The sequence below is a fragment of the Bufo gargarizans genome, chromosome 10, assembly GCF_014858855.1.
Source record: "Bufo gargarizans isolate SCDJY-AF-19 chromosome 10, ASM1485885v1, whole genome shotgun sequence".
NCBI classification, from domain to species: domain Eukaryota; kingdom Metazoa; phylum Chordata; class Amphibia; order Anura; family Bufonidae; genus Bufo; species Bufo gargarizans.
This window is the reverse complement of record NC_058089.1, coordinates 117,254,398-117,273,633: the sequence shown is the minus strand read 5'-3', so window position 1 is coordinate 117,273,633 and position 19,236 is coordinate 117,254,398. Positions and strand designations below refer to the sequence as shown.

Sequence of the window (19,236 nt, the reverse complement as noted above, 5' to 3'; positions counted from 1 at the left end):
GCACTACATACATCACACACTGCACTACATACATCACACATGTATACATCACACACTGCACTACATACATCACACACTGCACTACATACATCCCACACTGCACTACATACATCACACACTGCACTACATACATCCCACACTGCACTACATACATCACACACTGCACTACATACATCACACATGTATACATCACACACTGCACTACATACATCACACACTGCACTACATACATCACACACTGCACTACATGCATCACACATGTACACATCACATGCATGTATGTGGTGCAGTATGTAGTGAATGCAGACAGGCTATTATAGCGGAGTAGTAAAGTACAGGGAAGATCCGCCATATTGGACTGGACTTTATAACTTTGCTATAATAGCTTGATGTTCTTTAGACCAGTAATGGTCCTCTGTAGAGATGAGCGAATTTCATATTATGAAATTCGTTTGCGCTTGGTTTGGTGGTAAAAGCAGAATTGCGCTATGGATTCCGTTACCACGGACCATAACGCAGTTCTCTGACTGAATGCCTTTAGAGGCATTCCGTCATAATAAAAGTCTATGGGCTGCAAAACGGATGCGTCCCGTTTCCGCTATGCAGGAGAGGACTCGGTCAGTAGAGGACTCCCCTGCATCCGTTTTGCAGCCATAGACTTCTATTATGACGGAATGCCTCTAAAGGCATTCAGTCAGAGAACTGCGTTATGGTCCGTGGTAACGGAATCCATAACGCAATTCTGCTTTTACCACCAAACGAATTTCAAAATATGAACTTTGCCCATCTCTAGACCCCAGCATAAATCCCAACCTCTTAGGCCCCGTTCACATTCGCCACTATTTATTTCTATTGTTCTGCTCATCTAATGGAGAAGGACAACGAAAATAACGGAAGTGCTGGATCGGGCACGTAAGGCTGGGTTTTTGTCATACGATCAACATACACAACAGATGCCGTACTGTGACATCATCACCATGGAGTTCCATGGGGGGGGGGGAGTACTTTTTTTTTTTTTTTTTTTTTTTTTTTCCAGGACTCTGCAGGATGGGAAAGTGCAGTATACCATCCTGCAAAGTCTAGCAAAAAAAAAAACATGTAGCTTAATGTATCTTTTTTTTTTTTTTTTTTTACAATGGAATTCTGAAGGGATTAGGCTACTTTCACACTAGCGTTTTTCTTTTCCGGCACTGAGTTCCGTCCTCGGGGCTCAAATCCGGAAAAGAACTGATCAGTTTTATCCCCATGCATTCTGAATGGAGAGCGATCTGTTCAGGATGCATCAGGACGTCTTCAGTTCAGTCTTTCTGACTGATCAGGCTTTTCAGAAAACCGTAGCATGTTGTATTTTTACCTCCGGACCAAAATCCTGAACACTTTGACTGAACGCCGGATCCGGTCTTTTTCCCATTGACTTGCATTAACGCCGGCGCGGTGTGTTCAGTCAAACCGGATCCGGCTTTTGCATGTTAAACCCGAAAAATGTGAAAAAAAAATGTGATAAAGTCCATAAATGGCGGATCCGTATTTTCCAATGCATTTTTTCATTGTGATCAAAATCCTGATCAGGATTCAATTGTAATCCGTATTCACAGGTTTTTCCGGATCCGGCGGGCAGTTCCGGTGTTGGAATTGAGCGCCGGATTCAGACAACGCTAGTGTGAAAGTAGCCTTACTCTCCATTCAGAATGCATTAGGATAAAACTGATCAGTTATTTTCCGGATTTGAGCCCCTAGGAGGGAACTCAGTGCCGGAAAAGAATAACGCTAGTGTGAAAGTATCCTTAGATGTGGGACTGGTAAGAGCATGACCGTATGTGGCATAAATGGTATTCAATGGAAATTTAGTACGACAACTAGGTAAATTGTAATGAACTGCCTAAACTCACATACTGCGGGTTGTAGCACCTAACCTGGAGCAGGTGACGGCTGACCAGGCAGAATAGAGTCCATAGAACAAGTCTCAAGGGGTCAGGCAGGAGCAGCGTCTGAATACAGGCAATTGCGGACAAGAATAGGACATGTTCTATTTTTTTCGGGAACGGAATTGCGGACCCGGAAGTGCGGGTCCGCAATCCCGTGTCTGGGCAGCACATCGTGCTGCCCCATAGAAATGAATGGGTCCACAATTCCGTTCCGCAAAATGCGGAACGAAATTGCGGACGTGTGAATGGAGCCTAAGTGTGCCTGCTGGGAGAAGTAGTACGCCGGCTGGCACAGACTGCCGACACTACATAAATATATCTGTCTTTGAATAGATGATGAGTTAATTTTGCAAATCCATTTTTAGAAGGATACCCACTCTGCCTAATTCGTTTGTATTGGACGCCGGAAAATAGTAAATTTAAAAGGGGTTTTCCAGTTTATACCAGTGTGCGGCGTACTATGGAGTCACTGCCATAGACTTCTCCGGGAGAGCAGTCTATCTATCCCATAGAAGTCTATTGCAGTACACAGCCACAGCATCGTAGATGGGGTCTAGTCTAAGAATACTCCTAAGGATACTCGCTTGTGAAAACCGGAAAACATCTTTAATGATGCACAAGGTTGACCACATTTCAATGGTATGTCCTGCAGAAGCTCGGGTTGTTTTTAAATATGTTTTTAGAAGAAACAAAGGCCGAGTTCAGAAAGTGTATGATCGGTGAATATACATGGTGGTCAGAGGAATCCGGGTCTAACCACCAGTAAAACAATGAAAAAGGAAAAGGTCCTTCTGGAGTCCGGGAATAGTCACTTCTATGTGAGCCGGCTATATCCCATCACTTACAGGGACCTCTCCTACATGACACCTTCTCGGTATATGATAGTTGGAGAAGGTCCTTCTGGAGTCCGGGAAATAGTCATTTATATGTGAGCCAGCTATATCCCATCACTCAGAGGGACCTCTCCTACATGACACCTTCTCAGTATATGATAGTTGGAGAAGGTCCTTCTGGAGTCCGGGAAATAGTCATTTATATGTGAGCTGGCTATATCCCATCACTCAGAGGGACCTCTCCTAGATGACACCTTCTCAGTATATAATAGATGGAGAAGGTCCTTCTGGAGTCCAGGAAATAGTCATTTATATGTGAGCTGGCTATATCCCATCACTTACAGGGACCTCTCCTACATGACACCTTCTCAGTATATGATAGTTGGAGAAGGTCCTTCTGGAGTCCGGGAAATAGTCATTTATATGTGAGCCAGCTATATCCCATCACTCAGAGGGACCTCTCCTACATGACACCTTCTCAGTATATAATAGATGGAGAAGGTCCTTCTGGAGTCCAGGAAATAGTCATTTATATGTGAGCTGGCTATATCCCATCACTCAGAGGGACCTCTCCTACATGACACCTTCTCAGTATATGATAGTTGGAGAAGGTCCTTCTGGAGTCCGGGGATAGTCACTTCTATGTGAGCCGGCTATATCCCATCACTCAGAGGGACCTCTCCTACATGACACCTTCTCAGTATATGATAGTTGGAGAAGGTCCTTCTGGAGTCCGGGAAATAGTCATTTATATGTGAGCCGGCTATATCCCATCACTCAGAGGGACCTCTCCTACATGACACCTTCTCAGTATATAATAGATGGAGAAGGTCCTTCTGGAGTCCAGGAAATAGTCATTTATATGTGAGCCGGCTATATCCCATCACTCAGAGGGACCTCTCCTAGATGACACCTTCTCAGTTTATAATAGATGGAGAAGGTCCTTCTAGAGTCCGAGAAATAGTCATTTATATGTGAGCCGGCTATATCCCATCACTCAGAGGGACCTCTCCTACATGACACCTTCTCAGTATATAATAGATAGAGAAGGTCCTTCTGGAGTCCGGGAAATAGTCATTTATATGTGAGCTGGCTATATCCCATCACTCAGAGGGACCTCTCCTAGGTGACACCTTCTCAGTATATAATAGATGGAGAAAGTCCTTCTGGAGTCCGGGAAATAGTCATTTATATGTGAGCCGGCTATATCCCATCACTCAGAGGGACCTCTCCTACATGACACCTTCTCAGTATATGATAGATGGAGAAGGTCCTTCTGGAGTCCAGGAAATAGTCATTTATATGTGAGCCGGCTATATCCCATCACTCAGAGGGACCTCTCCTACATGACACCTTCTCAGTATATGATAGATGGAGAAGGTCCTTCTGGAGTCCAGGAAATAGTCATTTATATGTGAGCCGGCTATATCCCATCACTCAGAGGGACCTCTCCTACATGACACCTTCTCAGTATATAATAGATGGAGAAGGTCCTTCTGGAGTCCAGGAAATAGTCATTTATATGTGAGCCGGCTATATCCCATCACTCAGAGGGACCTCTCCTACATGACACCTCCTCAGTATATAATAGATGGAGAAGGTCCTTCTGGAGTCCGGGAAATAGTCATTTATGTGTGAGCTGGCTATATCCCATCACTCAGAAGGACCTCTCCTACATGACACCTTCTCAGTATATAATAGATGGAGAAGGTCCTTCTGGAGTCCAGGAAATAGTCATTTATATGTGAGCCGGCTATATCCCATCACTCAGAGGGACCTCTCCTACATGACACCTCCTCAGTATATAATAGATGGAGAAGGTCCTTCTGGAGTCCGGGAAATAGTCATTTATGTGTGAGCTGGCTATATCCCATCACTCAGAAGGACCTCTCCTACATGACACCTTCTCAGTATATAATAGATAGAGAAGGTCCTTCTGGAGTCCGGGAAATAGTCATTTATGTGTGAGCTGGCTATATCCCATCACTCAGAAGGACCTCTCCTACATGACACCTTCTCAGTATATAATAGATGGAGAAGGTCCTTCTGGATTCCGGGAAATAGTCATTTATGTGTGAGCTGGCTATATCCCATCACTTACAGGGACCTCTCCTACATGACACCTTCTCAGTATATGATAGTTGGAGAAGGTCCTTCTGGAGTCCGGGAAATAGAAAGTAACTCTAAAGACTTTATTATCCACCGTTCACCTGTGTTACTTCAGTCAATGCTACAAAGTGAAACAAATAATAACGTCACCGAAGCTTTACCAGAACGGTTCTTGTGGAGAGAATGGGATTTAGCTGATTCACTGCGAAGCTAAATGATAGATCAGGTCCAGGACAATAGGGGAATAAATGGTCCCTGCAGATTATGGGAAATAGACGTCTGCTATAGAGCCGGCCATTCTCCATGATTAGTGAGGACCAGGTCCGTCTGAGTCATGGGAAATAGCGGACTCACTGTGACATGGCTAAATACTGTCTCTGTGCAGGACCTCACCACTAGGGGGCAAACAGGTCCTCACCAGCTGCTGTAGAGTCGGTGTTCTATCAGAAAACCTTAACTCGTCAGAGTCCCTTACCCCACGTGACTTCCGGGGGGTGTGCGCCTCCGTGCAAGCGCAGTACCACGTCACGGCGCCTCCGTGCAAGCGCAGTACCAGGGCATGGGTAAGTTAAAATTACAGTGAGCGTTGACTCATGGACGTGTGCACGGACACCGTGCGTGCACCCAACTGCGCGTGCGCTCTCAGGGGTAAGGAGATCTGAGGGTCTTTTGCCTTGTTAAATCTCCTTACCCTCACTACACAGCGCACTTCAGATTCATTGCTGGCTCGCGTGCGCAGTGTGGGGGTAAGGAGATTTAACAAGACAAAAGACCCTCAGATCTCCTTACCCCTGAGAGCGCACGCGCGGTTGGGCGCGTCGCGTGTCCATGAGTCAACGCTCACTGTAGCCTTACCTTACCCATGCCCTGGTACCGCGCTTGCGCGGAGGCGCACACCCCAGGGAAGTCACGTGGGGTAAGGGAATTTGACGAGTTAAGGTTTTCTGACAGAACACCGGCTATTTCCCATGACTGGGGAGGACCAGGTCCCTCTGAGTCATGGGATTTAGTCACAACCGGATCTAGTGGATCGGTTATGGCTACTCCCTGTGGCTCAGCATCGGGTTTCATTTGTCAGCCTGTTTCCATAGAAACGAGTATTTCTGCAGAGATGTGCAGTGTAACGGGTTCTACCAAGAAAATATCAAATGGGACACGTGACCTGATTGTATGCCATGTGTCATGTGATGCAGTACTACAACCCCCATTATTATATATATCATCAGTTATGATATATAATGGGGGTTGTAGTACTACAACACATGACAGCAAATGTTATGGGGCACTGTGGCTGTCACTGTTATGATTCATAAGACAGTGCCCCATAACCAGCATAGGTGCCTCCATTACAATGACAGCCATATTGCCCTATAACAGCTGCCCGGCACAGTGCCCCCACAGCCGAGTCAGAAACAGCAAAAGTGGTCCTAGAACAGTGACAACAGCACATTGTTATAGGGGGTCTGTGGGTGACACTGTTATGGGGGGGTCTGTGGGTGACACTGTTATGGGGGGGGGTCTGTGGGTGACACACTGTTATGGGGGGATCTGTGGGTGACACTGTTATGGAGGGGATCAGTGGGTGACACTGTTATGGGGGGGTCTGTGAGTGACACTGTTATGGGGGGATCAGTGGGTGACACACTGTTATGGGGGGGTCTGTGGGTGACACTGTTATGGGGGCTCTGTGAGTGACACTGTTATGGGGGGGTCTGTGGGTGACACTGTTATGGAGGGGATCAGTGGGTGACACTGTTATGGGGGGGTCTGTGAGTGACACTGTTATCGGGGGGTCTGTGGGTGACACTGTTATGGGGGGGGTCTGTGGGTGACACTGTTATGGGGAGGTCTGTAGATGACACTGTTATGGGGGGTCTGTGGGTGACACTGTTATGGGGGCTCTGTGGATGTCACTGTTATGGGGGCTCTGTGGATGTCACTGTTATGGGGGCTCTGTGAGTGACACTGTTATGGGGGGATCTGTGAGTGACACTGTTATGGGGGGGTCTGTGAGTGACACTGTTATGGGGGGGTCTGTGGGTGACACTGTTATGGGGGGGTCTGTGAGTGACACTGTTATGGAGGGGATCAGTGGGTGACACTGTTATGGGGAGGTCTGTGGGTGACACTGTTATGGGGGGGATCAGTGGGTGACACTGTTATGGGGGGATCTGTGAATGACACTGTTATGGGGGGGGTCTGTAGGTGACACTGTTATGGGGGGGATCAGTGGGTGACACTGTTATGGGGGGGATCAGTGGGTGACACTGTTATGGGGAGGCCTGTGGGTGACACTGTTATGGGGGTCTGTAGGTGACACAGTTATGGGGGGGATCAGTGGGTGACACTGTTATGGGGAGGTCTGTAGATGACACTGTTATGGGGGGTCTATGGATGACACTGTTATGGGGGCTCTGTGGATGTCACTGTTATGGGGGCTCTGTGAGTGACACTGTTATGGGGGGGTCTGTGGGTGACACTGTTATGGAGGGGATCAGTGGGTGACACTGTTATGGAGGGGATCAGTGGTTGACACTGTTATGGGGGGTCTGTGGGTGACACTGTTATGGAGGGGATCAGTGGGTGACACTGTTATGGGGGGGTCTGTGGGTGACACTGTTATGGGGGGGATCAGTGGGTGACACTGTTATGGGGGGGTCTGTGGGTGACACTGTTATGGGGGGGGATCAGTGGGTGACACTGTTATGGGGGGGTCTGTGGGTGACACTGTTATGGGGGGGTCTGTGGGTGACACTGTTTTGGGGGTCTGTGGGTCTCTACATCAGGGGTCACTGCTCCCCGCACACAGATGTCACCCTCCGGTAAGCAGGGAGGTGGGCGGCGCTTGGTGACGTTATCTCATCACGTGGGGTCGTGACGTCGCTCTCTGGTTTCCGGCCTCTTTCTGTCCTCGCTGCCCGGGTCTCTCTCCTCCTGTCCCCGCAGCAGCTTCCCCAGGTACCGGCCATGTCCAACGCCGTCGACACTAAGCTCTACGACCTGCTGGGGGTCCAGCCCGGCGCCAGCGAGAACGAACTAAAGAAGGTGAGTGAGGGGACGGCGGCGGACGAGGCCTACGTACCGGCCCCGGGAGAGAGGGGGAGGTGCGGGGCCTAGGGGGGGGGGGTCAGCCGGGGCTGTGCTGAGGGGAGGACTGAGGGCCCGGATCACCACAGGCCGCGGCTCCTCCTCTGTGTGATGTTATTACTCAGCTGCTTCAGCCTGGCCTGCCCGGGGGGTATTAACCACCAAGTGCCCCTCACCAGGCCTGCCCGGGGGGTAATAACCACCAAGTGCCCCTCACCAGCCCTGCCCGGGGGGTATTAACCACCAAGTGCCCCTCACCAGGCCTGCCCGGGGGGTAATAACCACCAAGTGCCCCTCACCAGCCCTGCCCGGGGGGTAATAACCACCAAGTGCCCCTCACCAGCCCTGCCCGGGGGTAATAACCACCAAGTGCCCCTCACCAGCCCTGCCCGGGGGGTAATAACCACCAAGTGCCCCTCACCAGCCCTGCCCGGGGGGTAATAACCACCAAGTGCCCCTCACCAGGCCCTGCCCGGGGGGTAATAACCACCAAGTGCCCCTCACCAGGCCTGCCCGGGGGGTAATAACCACCAAGTGCCCCTCACCAGGCCTGCCCGGGGGGTATTAACCACCAAGTGCCCCTCACCAGGCCTGCCCGGGGGGTATTAACCACCAAGTGCCCCTCACCAGGCCTGCCCGGGGGGTAATTAACCACCAAGTGCCCCTCACCAGGCCTGCCCGGGGGGTAATAACCACCAAGTGCCCCTCACCAGCCCTGCCCGGGGGTAATAACCACCAAGTGCCCCTCACCAGGCCCTGCCCGGGGGGTAATAACCACCAAGTGCCCCTCACCAGCCTGCCCGGGGGGTAATAACCACCAAGTGCCCCTCACCAGGCCTGCCTGGGGGGGGGGGGGGGTAATAACCACCAAGTGCCCCTCACCAGGCCTGCCTGGGGGGGGGGGGTAATAACCACCAAGTGCCCCTCACCAGGCCTGCCTGGGGGGGGGGGGTAATAACCACCAAGTGCCCCTCACCAGGCCTGCCTGGGGGGGGGTAATAACCACCAAGTGCCCCTCACCAGGCCTGCCTGGGGGGGGTAATAACCACCAAGTGCCCCTCACCAGGCCTGCCTGGGGGGGGTAATAACCACCAAGTGCCCCTCACCAGGCCTGCCTGGGGGGGGGTAATAACCACCAAGTGCCCCTCACCAGGCCTGCCTGGGGTACCCCCCTCACCAGGCTGCCTGGGGGGGGGGGTAATAACCACCAAGTGCCCCTCACCAGGCCTGCCTGGGGGGGGGGGGGTAATAACCACCAAGTGCCCCTCACCAGGCCTGCCTGGGGGGGGGGGGTAATAACCACCAAGTGCCCCTCACCAGGCCTGCCTGGGGGGGGGGGGGTAATAACCACCAAGTGCCCCTCACCAGGCCTGCCTGGGGGGGGTAATAACCACCAAGTGCCCCTCACCAGGCCTGCCCCGGGGTAACAACTGCTCACTGCACCTCATTGGGCCCATCACACTAATGTCACCGCCAGTACCCCGATGTGACCCCCGCAGCGTGACCCCTCCCCCAGTACCCCGATGTGACCCCCGCAGCGTGACCCCTTCCCCAGTACCCCGATGTGACCCCTCCCCCAGTACCCCGCAGCGTGACCTCCCCCAGCCCTCCCAATGTCACCCCTTAATCTATACTGCCACCACACTCCCTACAAGGCACCCCAATGCATGTTGTCTGGTCTGGGGATCTTCCTCTCTTAGGATCCGGCAGATTTTCCATTTGTTCTGGGGCATAATCCGCGTGGAATCGACTGTAACTCCGCCTCCCTTGTAGTGTATCCGCCATGGATTTGAGATGCTCTTATCAGGAGTTGGGGGCACATGCACTCTGGACACAGCCGAGCATGCATGTATTCTCTGTGGGGATATGGCATGTTGAAATCCAGCATCTGCTGCTGCCGGGGTAGAGTCGGGGGCACTCCCTGCTTACTGTGTGATGAGGGCACCCAGGGCGGGCGATTGCCCCTTCTCTGAGGGCCTCCATTGGTATGAAGCGTGGAGGTAAACAAGACTGGAGGAGGAGCCGCCATCTCCCTGCCTTTACCTGGGAATGAAACAGTGATGTCACAGCAGGAAGGAAAACCCATGATGTCATCGCTGGCCACGGCTCTGCAGGGATTTAGCTGCATCTGTCGTATCCTAATTATACTCTGTCTTTGGAGTAACATTGTGCCCGGAGCTCGGGCCTGTGGCGCTCCTTCTCTGTTCTGTGCCTCTCGTATGGGAGTAGTGAGTTTACTCCGCTGGCTAAGCCTGGCACGATGGCACCAAAAGACATTGGCGCAGAAACGGTCATGTCCTTTTATAAAGGGTGAGAAATGAAACCCCAGAAGCTTGGTGAAGAGAGGCGTCTGTCCGGGGGGTGACCCGCCCGGTTATTCAGGATGGTCCGCCATCTATGACACCTGTAATTAGTGGTGATGTTTGTGCTCAGTCACGTGTCCTGCACGTTACCTCCTGAGTCACACAGCAAACACGCAGGATGACATCACCGAGCGCTGCGTGCCAGTGCTTTGTCTGGGATGCCACTTGTCTACTACGGCTTGGCATCATTGCTAGGGAACTGCTGCTACTGCCAACAGGGCACCTTAGGGCAGGGGTCCGGCACTCAGCCAGATATATACGGGCAGCACATATCATTTTTTTTTTTTTACAGTTGACACTTTTCACGTTCATTTAAAATACTATATGGAATCCAGGGACGTCTCCTCTGATGTAGACCTCTTTCCTCATCTTCTCCATCCAGACCAGACCGCCATGACGACTTCCAATACTGTGCCCGCTGCACTCCACAATGCCCATATACAGTGTACTGCAAAAATAATGGTGCCATAGCAGCCATACAGATAGTTTCGCCCCCCCATAGTAATAGTGCTCCCAGACTGCTCAATAGTAATAGACTCCCTCAGTGCCCCCCTATAGCGATAAGGCGCCCCAAGAGTGCCCCCCCCCCGCCCGCCATTAGTAGTTCTCCGTAACATTCACAATAATAATGCTCCCACTGTGCCCAGTAGTAATAGTGCGACCAAAGAGCCACCAGTATAAATAAGCCCCTCTACAAGACACCCCTTTAGAGCCCCCAGTGGTAATAAAGCCCCCTAGAGTGGCCCAAGTATTTATTATGCCCCCCGCAGTAACCCCAATAATTATAAAGCCACTCTGCTGTGCTCCCATAGCTATAACGCAGGGGGCCCCAGTAGTTATGCTGGTGGTGCCGACATGTAGTCCGCTCTCTGCGATTCTGAGTTGCCGCTTCCCGGCAATGGTGCTCGCAGTGACATCCCCGCGACCTCCGGTTCCAGAGCTCGGGAGCCACGACCAGGTGATCAGACACCTGCCTCAGGACACAGATGTTCGTGACCACGTCATCGCAACCTTCTCCGTCCTTCTACTTCCGCATAGGCTTCAGGCCTAGTGAACTGCAGCAGGCATGGGAGCCAGGGGCTCCTGTGGCCTGTCATAAACTGCCAGAGACAGGTCGGTCACCACCCGAGGCGAGATGTGTCCCTACTGGTCACGGGCCGCAGCTAATTTCCTCAGGGGGCCGTGTGTTGAGCCCCCCTGCCTTAGGGTGTATTTCACGTCTTTAGTTTTGTGCACCAGTTTTCGTATTGTGGCCAAATTGTTCTATTTCTGCAAAAGGGTTCCCGTCTCAGACCATGTTGGCGTATCTCTAGAATGTGCCACCAACGTCGGATAGCTGTGGACCCTACCTCCAGAACGGGCCCCTCAAAGTGAAGGAGAGCACCCTGCGCAAGCGCGTCTCTCTCTCCAACGCTATGAGAGTTCCGATATTCCAGCTGTCAATTATCAGTGAATGGAGCTGTGGCGTATCCTAGTGACATGCCAGCAAGGTCTGAGATGAGACGACCCTTTTTTAAAGGGATTATTCCTCTCTGGCAGAGCGCTGGCATGTTGCTAGGATATGCCATGATTTATTATATATATTTTTTTTGTCCTTTTTTGCAATTTTTCTTGATGCTCCCGAGCCGAGCGCACACGTTGGATGATCGAGTAAAATCAGTGGGTGCTGCAGTCAGCGCTCTAATGTATACGGCCAGCTTAAGGCCGCTGGCACACTATAAGGTGGGCGATGTGCCAATGAGCCTGACGCAGCCTGTAAACATAATGGAAGTGAGCGGGGTCGTAGTCGTGTCACAGATTTCGCTCATTGCCATGGAAAAGGTCAGATCCGCCACTACGTAGTCCACGTGTCACCTGCAGAAATGTGAGAGGCGTCCCCAGATTCTGATAAATGAGATTCAGGTGGTGACCCCGCACCTCACCGGGGCTGCCCCCTCTAGTTATCTATATATTGTGTAATAATCCCTATGTCTTCCTCTTGAAACAGGCGTATCGCAAGCTGGCGAAGGAGTATCACCCGGACAAGAACCCCAATGCCGGAGACAAGGTGGGTCAGCGAGGGTCCCCGGTCTTATGAATTATACAGAGTGCCATTAGCTGCAGCACGGAGAGCTTGGTCCAGTGAGCGATCGGCTGTCCTGTGTATGGCCAGCCTAACATTGACCGTGTATCCTAAGTCATGCAGCTGTGTGAGAGGGACTAGCACTGTTTAAGCCTCCGGGTCATTATACAACCATTACATAAAACCTCTTTGACCCCAGAGTAGACCAGCTCACCTCCACGCCCCATGTCTCCCAGATCCATCATCATCTGCTAGCTACAGATGTATAACAAGTGGACTCCCCCTCGAAGGGTAGATGTCCCCCGATCATCTCTCCAGAGTGTTTTTGCACGGGTTTCGGGGAAGGTTTAGATCTTGGCCTCACGCAGCTTCTTTTATTTCCAGTTCAAGGAGATCAGCTTTGCCTACGAAGTCCTATCCAACCCAGAGAAGCGCGAGCTGTACGACCGGTATGGGGAGCAGGGCCTGCGGGAAGGAAGCGGAGGCAGCGGCATGGATGACATATTTTCACACATTTTTGGCGGTGGCCTCTTTGGGTTCATGGGTGGACAGAGCCGAAGTCGCAACGGCAGACGAAGAGGAGAAGACATGATGCACCCTCTAAAGTGAGTCTCGCTGCGTGTGTGTACGCTAGACGATGACAACGCGGGACCCCCGATTATAACCGCTGTGTTCTCCCCCTTAGAGTCTCATTGGAAGATTTATACAACGGAAAGACCACCAAACTTCAGCTCAGCAAGAATGTGCTGTGTGGATCCTGCAGCGGGTCAGTCTTTGTTTCATTTCTTTACCGTTTTCAAGGTCTCTGCTTGCTGTCAGTCAATAGAAACGTTCTTGTTTACACTGAGAGGTTTATTACTGCTCAAGGCTGAGGGTTTGGTGCAATGTGTCCGGTCTCTGTGAGCTAAAGCCATCAGTAGTCCACCTTTTCTCCCCTCCGGTGCAGGTGTATAACGTCACTTCACAATGATTCCCTTACGGCAGGGATGCTCAACCTGCGGCCCTCCAACTGTTGTAGAACTACAACACCCATCATACCCTGCTGTAGGCTGATAGCTGTAGGCTGTCCGGGCATACTGGGAGTTATAGTTTTGCAACAGCTGGAGGGCCGCAGGTTGAGCATCTCTGCCTAACGGGATGCTTTAGATGGAGACAATTGGAACAAACATCCAGCTGGGAGAAGTAATGGGTCTGTATAGGGCGATAAGTCTGATTTTCTGGGGGAGCCACCACTGGGGGCCCCCATCAATCATGAGAACAAGGGTCCTATGAATGGAGTCACTTCCGTTCCAAAGTATATGGAACTGCCAAAGACAAGCGGACTACAGCTCTCAGTCTCCTAGATGTGAATGGAGTGCACACGTGTGACCACCGTTTCTACAGGACTCGGGACCCTCATTCTTAAGATTGATGGCACTTTCCAGAGATCAGACGCTTGTCTTGGATTTTGTGGATAGGGGATAAGACTTGATGAGCCCTTTAACTCGTGTATTACCCATAATCCTAGGACTAACGTACATCAAGCAATATACATTAGCAGACTCTAATACGGCCATTTATTCCCTCAGACAAGGCGGTAAGAGTGGAGCGGTTCAGAAGTGCACAGCTTGCAGAGGCCGGGGTGTGCGTATAATGATCAGACAGCTGGCTCCAGGCATGGTACAGCAGATGCAGTCCGTCTGTTCTGACTGCAATGGGGAAGGTAAGAAAAATTAGGTTCTGTGTAGAGAAGCGTCCGCTGGGTGTTTCCTTGTCCTGACTTCTGTAATCCGTCCCCTTTCAACCTGAGTGACTGGTCTAACGTTCCCGTACATCAGCATTGGTATCATTAAAATCCTGTGCGTTCCAGAGGTTGCACATGCGCAGTGACGGTCTCTGCAGAGAGCAATGGCCGCCTTGGTGTACTGCGCCTGCGCCACTGTTTGCTGCGTCCATGGTAAACCAGTCAGGATAAAATGGGATGGATCACTGATGAAAAGCCAAGGCCACCTGCCTGACAAGGCGATGCCCAGCGGGCACCTACCAGCTAATGTGCATACAGCAGTAAGCAGAATTGGGTTTAATGGACCCGTAGGGGCAGTTGCTGTGGATTCTGCATGCTGTTTGCAGCTGTCGGCATGGGAATTGCACTTTTCTTATGTGTTTTTGTCCTTAGGGGAAGTAATTAATGAAAAAGACCGCTGCAAAAAATGTGAAGGCAAAAAAGTTATGAAAGAGGTGAAAATTTTGGAGGTTCATGTGGATAAAGGCATGAAGCACGGGCAGAGAATCACATTTGCCGGAGAAGCAGATCAGGCCCCTGGGGTGGAGCCGGGGGATATCGTCCTGGTCCTGCAGGAGAAAGACAACGAGGTAAGAGACGGGGTTCAGCCACATTCAGGAGGAGCGAGGGTGGGGCTTCTCCTTGATCATTTATGGTTAACTCGTGAAATACTCTTCACTGCTCCTGCCATTATCAGCCTATGATCTTTCATTTCCTTGAGCTCTCCGTCACAATTAACCATGTATGTTGTCTGCAGTCTTTTCAGAGAGACGGCAACGACCTGCACATGACACACAAGATCGGCCTGGTTGAGGCTCTGTGTGGCTTCCAGTTCGCGTTCAAGCACCTCGACGGACGGCAGATTGTTGTCAAATATCCCCCAGGAAAAGTCATTGAGCCAGGTAATAAGGGCACCCCCTCCTGGTCGGTTACTCCCACTCTTTCTACATGACTTGGGGTTTGACTCCTGTGTTCTTCATTGACCAGGCTCAGTTCGTGTGGTTCGGGGTGAAGGCATGCCTCAGTACCGCAATCCCTTTGAAAAAGGCGACCTCTTCATCAAGTTTGATGTCCAGTTCCCAGAAAACAATTGGATTAACCCAGAAAAACTCACGGTGAGTCTAGCCACATGATCGCCGCGGCATGCCTGCTTACTATGGTGCCAGACACCTGTGAAGGTCCAGCTTTTAATCCCAGTTTTTAGGTTCAAAGTAGAGGACAAAGCTCCAGATCTGCTGGTCTGGAAATTCCTTCTGCCTGTAGCCGCCACTAGAGGGCACCTACTGCATAGTGTGGAATTATGGGAGGGGGGAGTTATCATTCTTCCCCATGCCGGAAGGCATCAATTTGCAGTTTGTGACTTTTTTTAATGCCATTTGTGACACACTTTGTCACACGTTTCTCCACCGCCACTTTACTGAAAAGGGGGCATGATGAGGATGCTGGTGGGGCCAAGGGCCCTGCCATATTTTTTCTTTACACCATTTTTCTGGTGAAAAAGACTGAAATCTATGGCAGGTAAGGGTTGGCATAGATTTCAGGTTAGGCGCACTGACTGGCAACACAAGGGCTATCATAGACCGGCATAAAACGCCACCCTATGATCAATTACTCCCCATTGAGTTCATTGTGTAAACTGTATGCAGTGAGCTCCCCCTACTGGTGGCTGCAGCCAACAAGAATTTTATTACCACTAGGTCTATGCAATTGAATTGGACCTCATTAAATTAAAAAAGTAACAGTTTTAATTGTTACAACAGTCACATCAGAAGGTAATGAAGTAACTGGAACTTAAAGGGGTTGTTTAAGTTTAGACAAACATGGCTGCTTTCTGTTTGTGTGGAATTGCAGCTCAGTCCCATTTACTTCCATGGAGTGAAGTTGCAAAACCTATCAACAGGTGTGGCGCTGTGAAATAAATCGGTCCTGTTTTTGTGTTCCTCGGTAACCACTTTTAAAGGGTTGTTCCAGGTTAGACAGTTATCCCCCATCCCCAGGATACGAGAGTGCTGCGCTCAGTTATTTATGGCAGTCCCATAGAGAGTGAGTGGAGTGTTGCATAACCCTCTGCTCCATTTATATGGGGGCATGTAGATTGGTGGTTGTCCCAGTGGTCAAACCCTTGCTGACCAGATACTTATAGGGGTTGTCTACTTTTTACTATTGATGACCCATCCTCAGGGTAGGTCATCAATATCAGATCAGCGTGGGTCCGACTCCCGACACCCCTGCCGATCAGCTGTGGAGAAAGAAGTGCTCGTACCGGCGCTGCCTTTTCTCTGCTCTGTTTACCTGCTCTCCGCAGCAATTGCAGTGGTGATCAGATGTAATTACAAGTATGGCGTCCCCATTCACTGCAATGGGATGGCTCCGTCTGTTCAAGTGAGTACCACAGAGTTGTCCCATAGAAGTGAATGGGGGCGCCATACTTGTAATGACACCTGCTCACCATGCAATTGGTAAACAGAGCAGAGAAGGCAGCGCCAGTACGAGCCCTGCCTTCTCTTCAAACAGCTGATCATCAGGGGTGCCAAGTGTCGGACCCCCACCGATCTGATATTGATGACCTATCCTGAGGATAGGCCACCAATATTTTAAAAAAATTGGACAACCCCTTTAACTCTAATCCTGTGGATGGGAAATGTTTCTCGCTTGGCACAACCCAATTTAATAGGATTGTAGGTGAGGTAAAAGTGGACCGTAGACTTGCAGTACTCTGTGGTTCCCAACCTGCTGAAGCCTGTGCCATGGGCTGTTTGGACATGGGGGGGGGGGGGGGGCGCACGCATTGCATTATATTCTGTTACCCACCCCTAATGGTTACATCTGCCATATTTGGTCCCCAGTGACTTCCAGTTGGGGTGCAGTGGATACCAGTATATATGGGTGTCCCCCTTACATAGCAGGTCATAGAAATATCTTTTTATCCACAGGAACTTGAAGATTTGTTGCCAGCCAGACCAGAAAGCGCCAACATCACCGGAGAAACAGAGGAGGTCGACCTTCAAGAATTTGAGAACACCCGTGGCTCCGCAGGAGGACAGAGGCGCGAGGCGTACAACGACAGTTCAGATGACGAGAGCAGCCACCACGGCCCCGGCGTGCAGTGTGCGCACCAGTAACCATTTCTACACACAATTGCACAAAAGGATTTTCTTTCGAATAATTGTTTTTTTTTGGCTGTTTTCTTTGTTCCTTTTTTTTTTTTCGCGATCCAGCGCAACGCCCAATCAATCGTTCTGACGGACAGCTGTCGCTCTACATGTTCCTTTTTAAATTGGTTCTATAGTATTTTCCGAGTGATTCATTTAAGACGTAAAACTAACCACAAGGCTTTACCTGCAGATTTGACTGTTCTATAGCGAAACAATAAAATCCTCCCCGAAAAGGAAGCGAGGGACGAGGCCTGAATCTGCTGCTCTTTGTACCGACCGCTTGAGTTGTTATCAGTCTGTGTAGTTTTACGTTTCCTGTTTTACGTTCAGACCTGTAAATGTGTAATTTTTTTATTTTTTTTGTTCTGGAGCTGTGTATTTGGCTGCACTTACATGACCTGCTACGTATAGAATAAACAATTTCGTGGTCTGTACTCTGCGGCAGTGTGACATCTGATAGATGAATGACCCTGCAGTATGTCTGGTGGGGGGAGCTCCTGCTACCCTTTCAAAACTAGAAAAAAAAGGGGGACTGAAGGATCACTGCATCCTATAGGGAGCAAGGGAAAGTCTGTATATCCGAATCCCTTGTGTTGTGGCTTGAAGTGTTATACAGGAAAAGATATTTGAGGTAATCAGTATCAGATCTATAGGGGGGAGACACCATAGACCCCCGCTGATCAGCTGTTAGACGATGCCTTGAGCACCGCAGCCTCTTCCTGACATCGCTGTACATCGGTCACATGGCCTAGTTGTAGCTCGGCCACATTCAAGTCAATGGGGCAGAGCTGCAATACCAGTCACAGCCACTATACTATGTACGGCGCTGTGCATCGCTGATCGGCAGGGGTGCCAGGACTTGGACCCCTGCTGTGTGATCACCTAATATTATCTTTTCCTGGATAAGCGGATTCATAGGAATGTGCCAGTCACCAGCCAAACATGTATCCCTAACTGTGGGGAGTTGTAGTTCATGCAGTTTTTTTTTTCTGCATGGAAATTGACATGTGGAGTGTTTTTTTTTTAAATTCAAAATAATTAATTTTTATTGTAGGTTTTCACCCCCCTCAGTGTAACGCTGTTCAGTCCTGCGCAAATGTGTCACACGTGGTTTTTGCTGGGACTTTTCCATCCTGTGTCAGTAGACACTAAGGGTATGTTCACACTGCAGTTTCTGCCACCGTTGTTCACTTTGGATGCGGTGGACCCCTTCACAGCTTAACTCCATTGAATAGAGCTAAACCGCGAGCAGACATCCGCCGCAGCTCCGAGCGGGGTCTGTGCAGCGCAGTGACAAGGGTCATGTGCTTTCTCGGCACGGCTTTAAACAGCTGGCCGCACAAACTGCAGCGCTGAAGGCAGATGCCACATCTGGAATTTTGGCATGGAATCTGTTCCAGGATTCTGGCAGCATAAACCGCCGTGTGAACGTCCTCTAGAGGTATGTTCCCACAGGGCCGGTCCCTCTGCCGAAACACCAAATCGTGCAGGTTTCATCCTCTGCCTTGTGAGCAGTGAAATTCCACGGCAGAAATCTTACCACTCTGCGCGTCACGATATGTGCAGATTCGGGTGTCGTCGTCCACATCGCTGCAGACCTGTTGCACGCGAATCTGCAGTTTATCGGCTACTCGCATGTAAAAGAATGCATCTGCTGCATATTAGTAAATTGTCAGAGGCCTCCTGTCTGCCCTTTACGTGTGGATGGCATTTTTAATACCCCATTGCCAGGTGACCGAAAACTCCATGCAACAAAAAATAAATAAAACTTTTCGTCTGCTGCTGGGCAAAAACAATTTGTCCTATACTAAATCGAGTGTGCGGATTACAAGTCCGAAGTCAGAATTGTTGTAACACGTCACGAAAGTATGCCTAAATGAATTAAGCACTTGGAAAGCATTACATAATTTTGAACAGTTTTACTCCCAAAATTACCTGAT

At 50.3% G+C, this 19,236-nt stretch overlaps 1 protein-coding gene across 1 annotated transcript; it reads left to right on the top strand.

Annotated features, from left to right (window-relative positions):
• The first annotated feature begins 7,741 nt into the window (after positions 1-7,741).
• Positions 7,742-17,730, top strand: DNAJA2 (DnaJ heat shock protein family (Hsp40) member A2). The gene is made up of 9 exons (XM_044270084.1): positions 7,742-7,912; positions 12,305-12,364; positions 12,764-12,984; positions 13,065-13,145; positions 13,948-14,081; positions 14,535-14,731; positions 14,899-15,043; positions 15,129-15,256; positions 17,075-17,730. The coding sequence occupies exons 1-9, from the start codon at positions 7,835-7,837 to the stop codon at positions 17,261-17,263; spliced, it is 1,233 nt and encodes a 410-aa protein (XP_044126019.1). The 5' UTR covers positions 7,742-7,834; the 3' UTR covers positions 17,264-17,730.
• The last annotated feature ends 1,506 nt before the right edge of the window (positions 17,731-19,236 follow it).

Excerpts from the sequence above, each read along its gene's own strand:
- DNAJA2 (XM_044270084.1), top strand. The coding sequence starts at position 7,835 with ATGTCCAACGCCGTCGACACTAAGCTCTACGACCTGCTGGGGGTCCAG. Across the intron at positions 14,082-14,534 it reads TTCTGACTGCAATGGGGAAG|GGGAAGTAATTAATGAAAAA; the intron begins GTAAGAAAAATT and ends TTTTGTCCTTAG. Across the intron at positions 15,257-17,074 it reads TTAACCCAGAAAAACTCACG|GAACTTGAAGATTTGTTGCC; the intron begins GTGAGTCTAGCC and ends TTTTATCCACAG.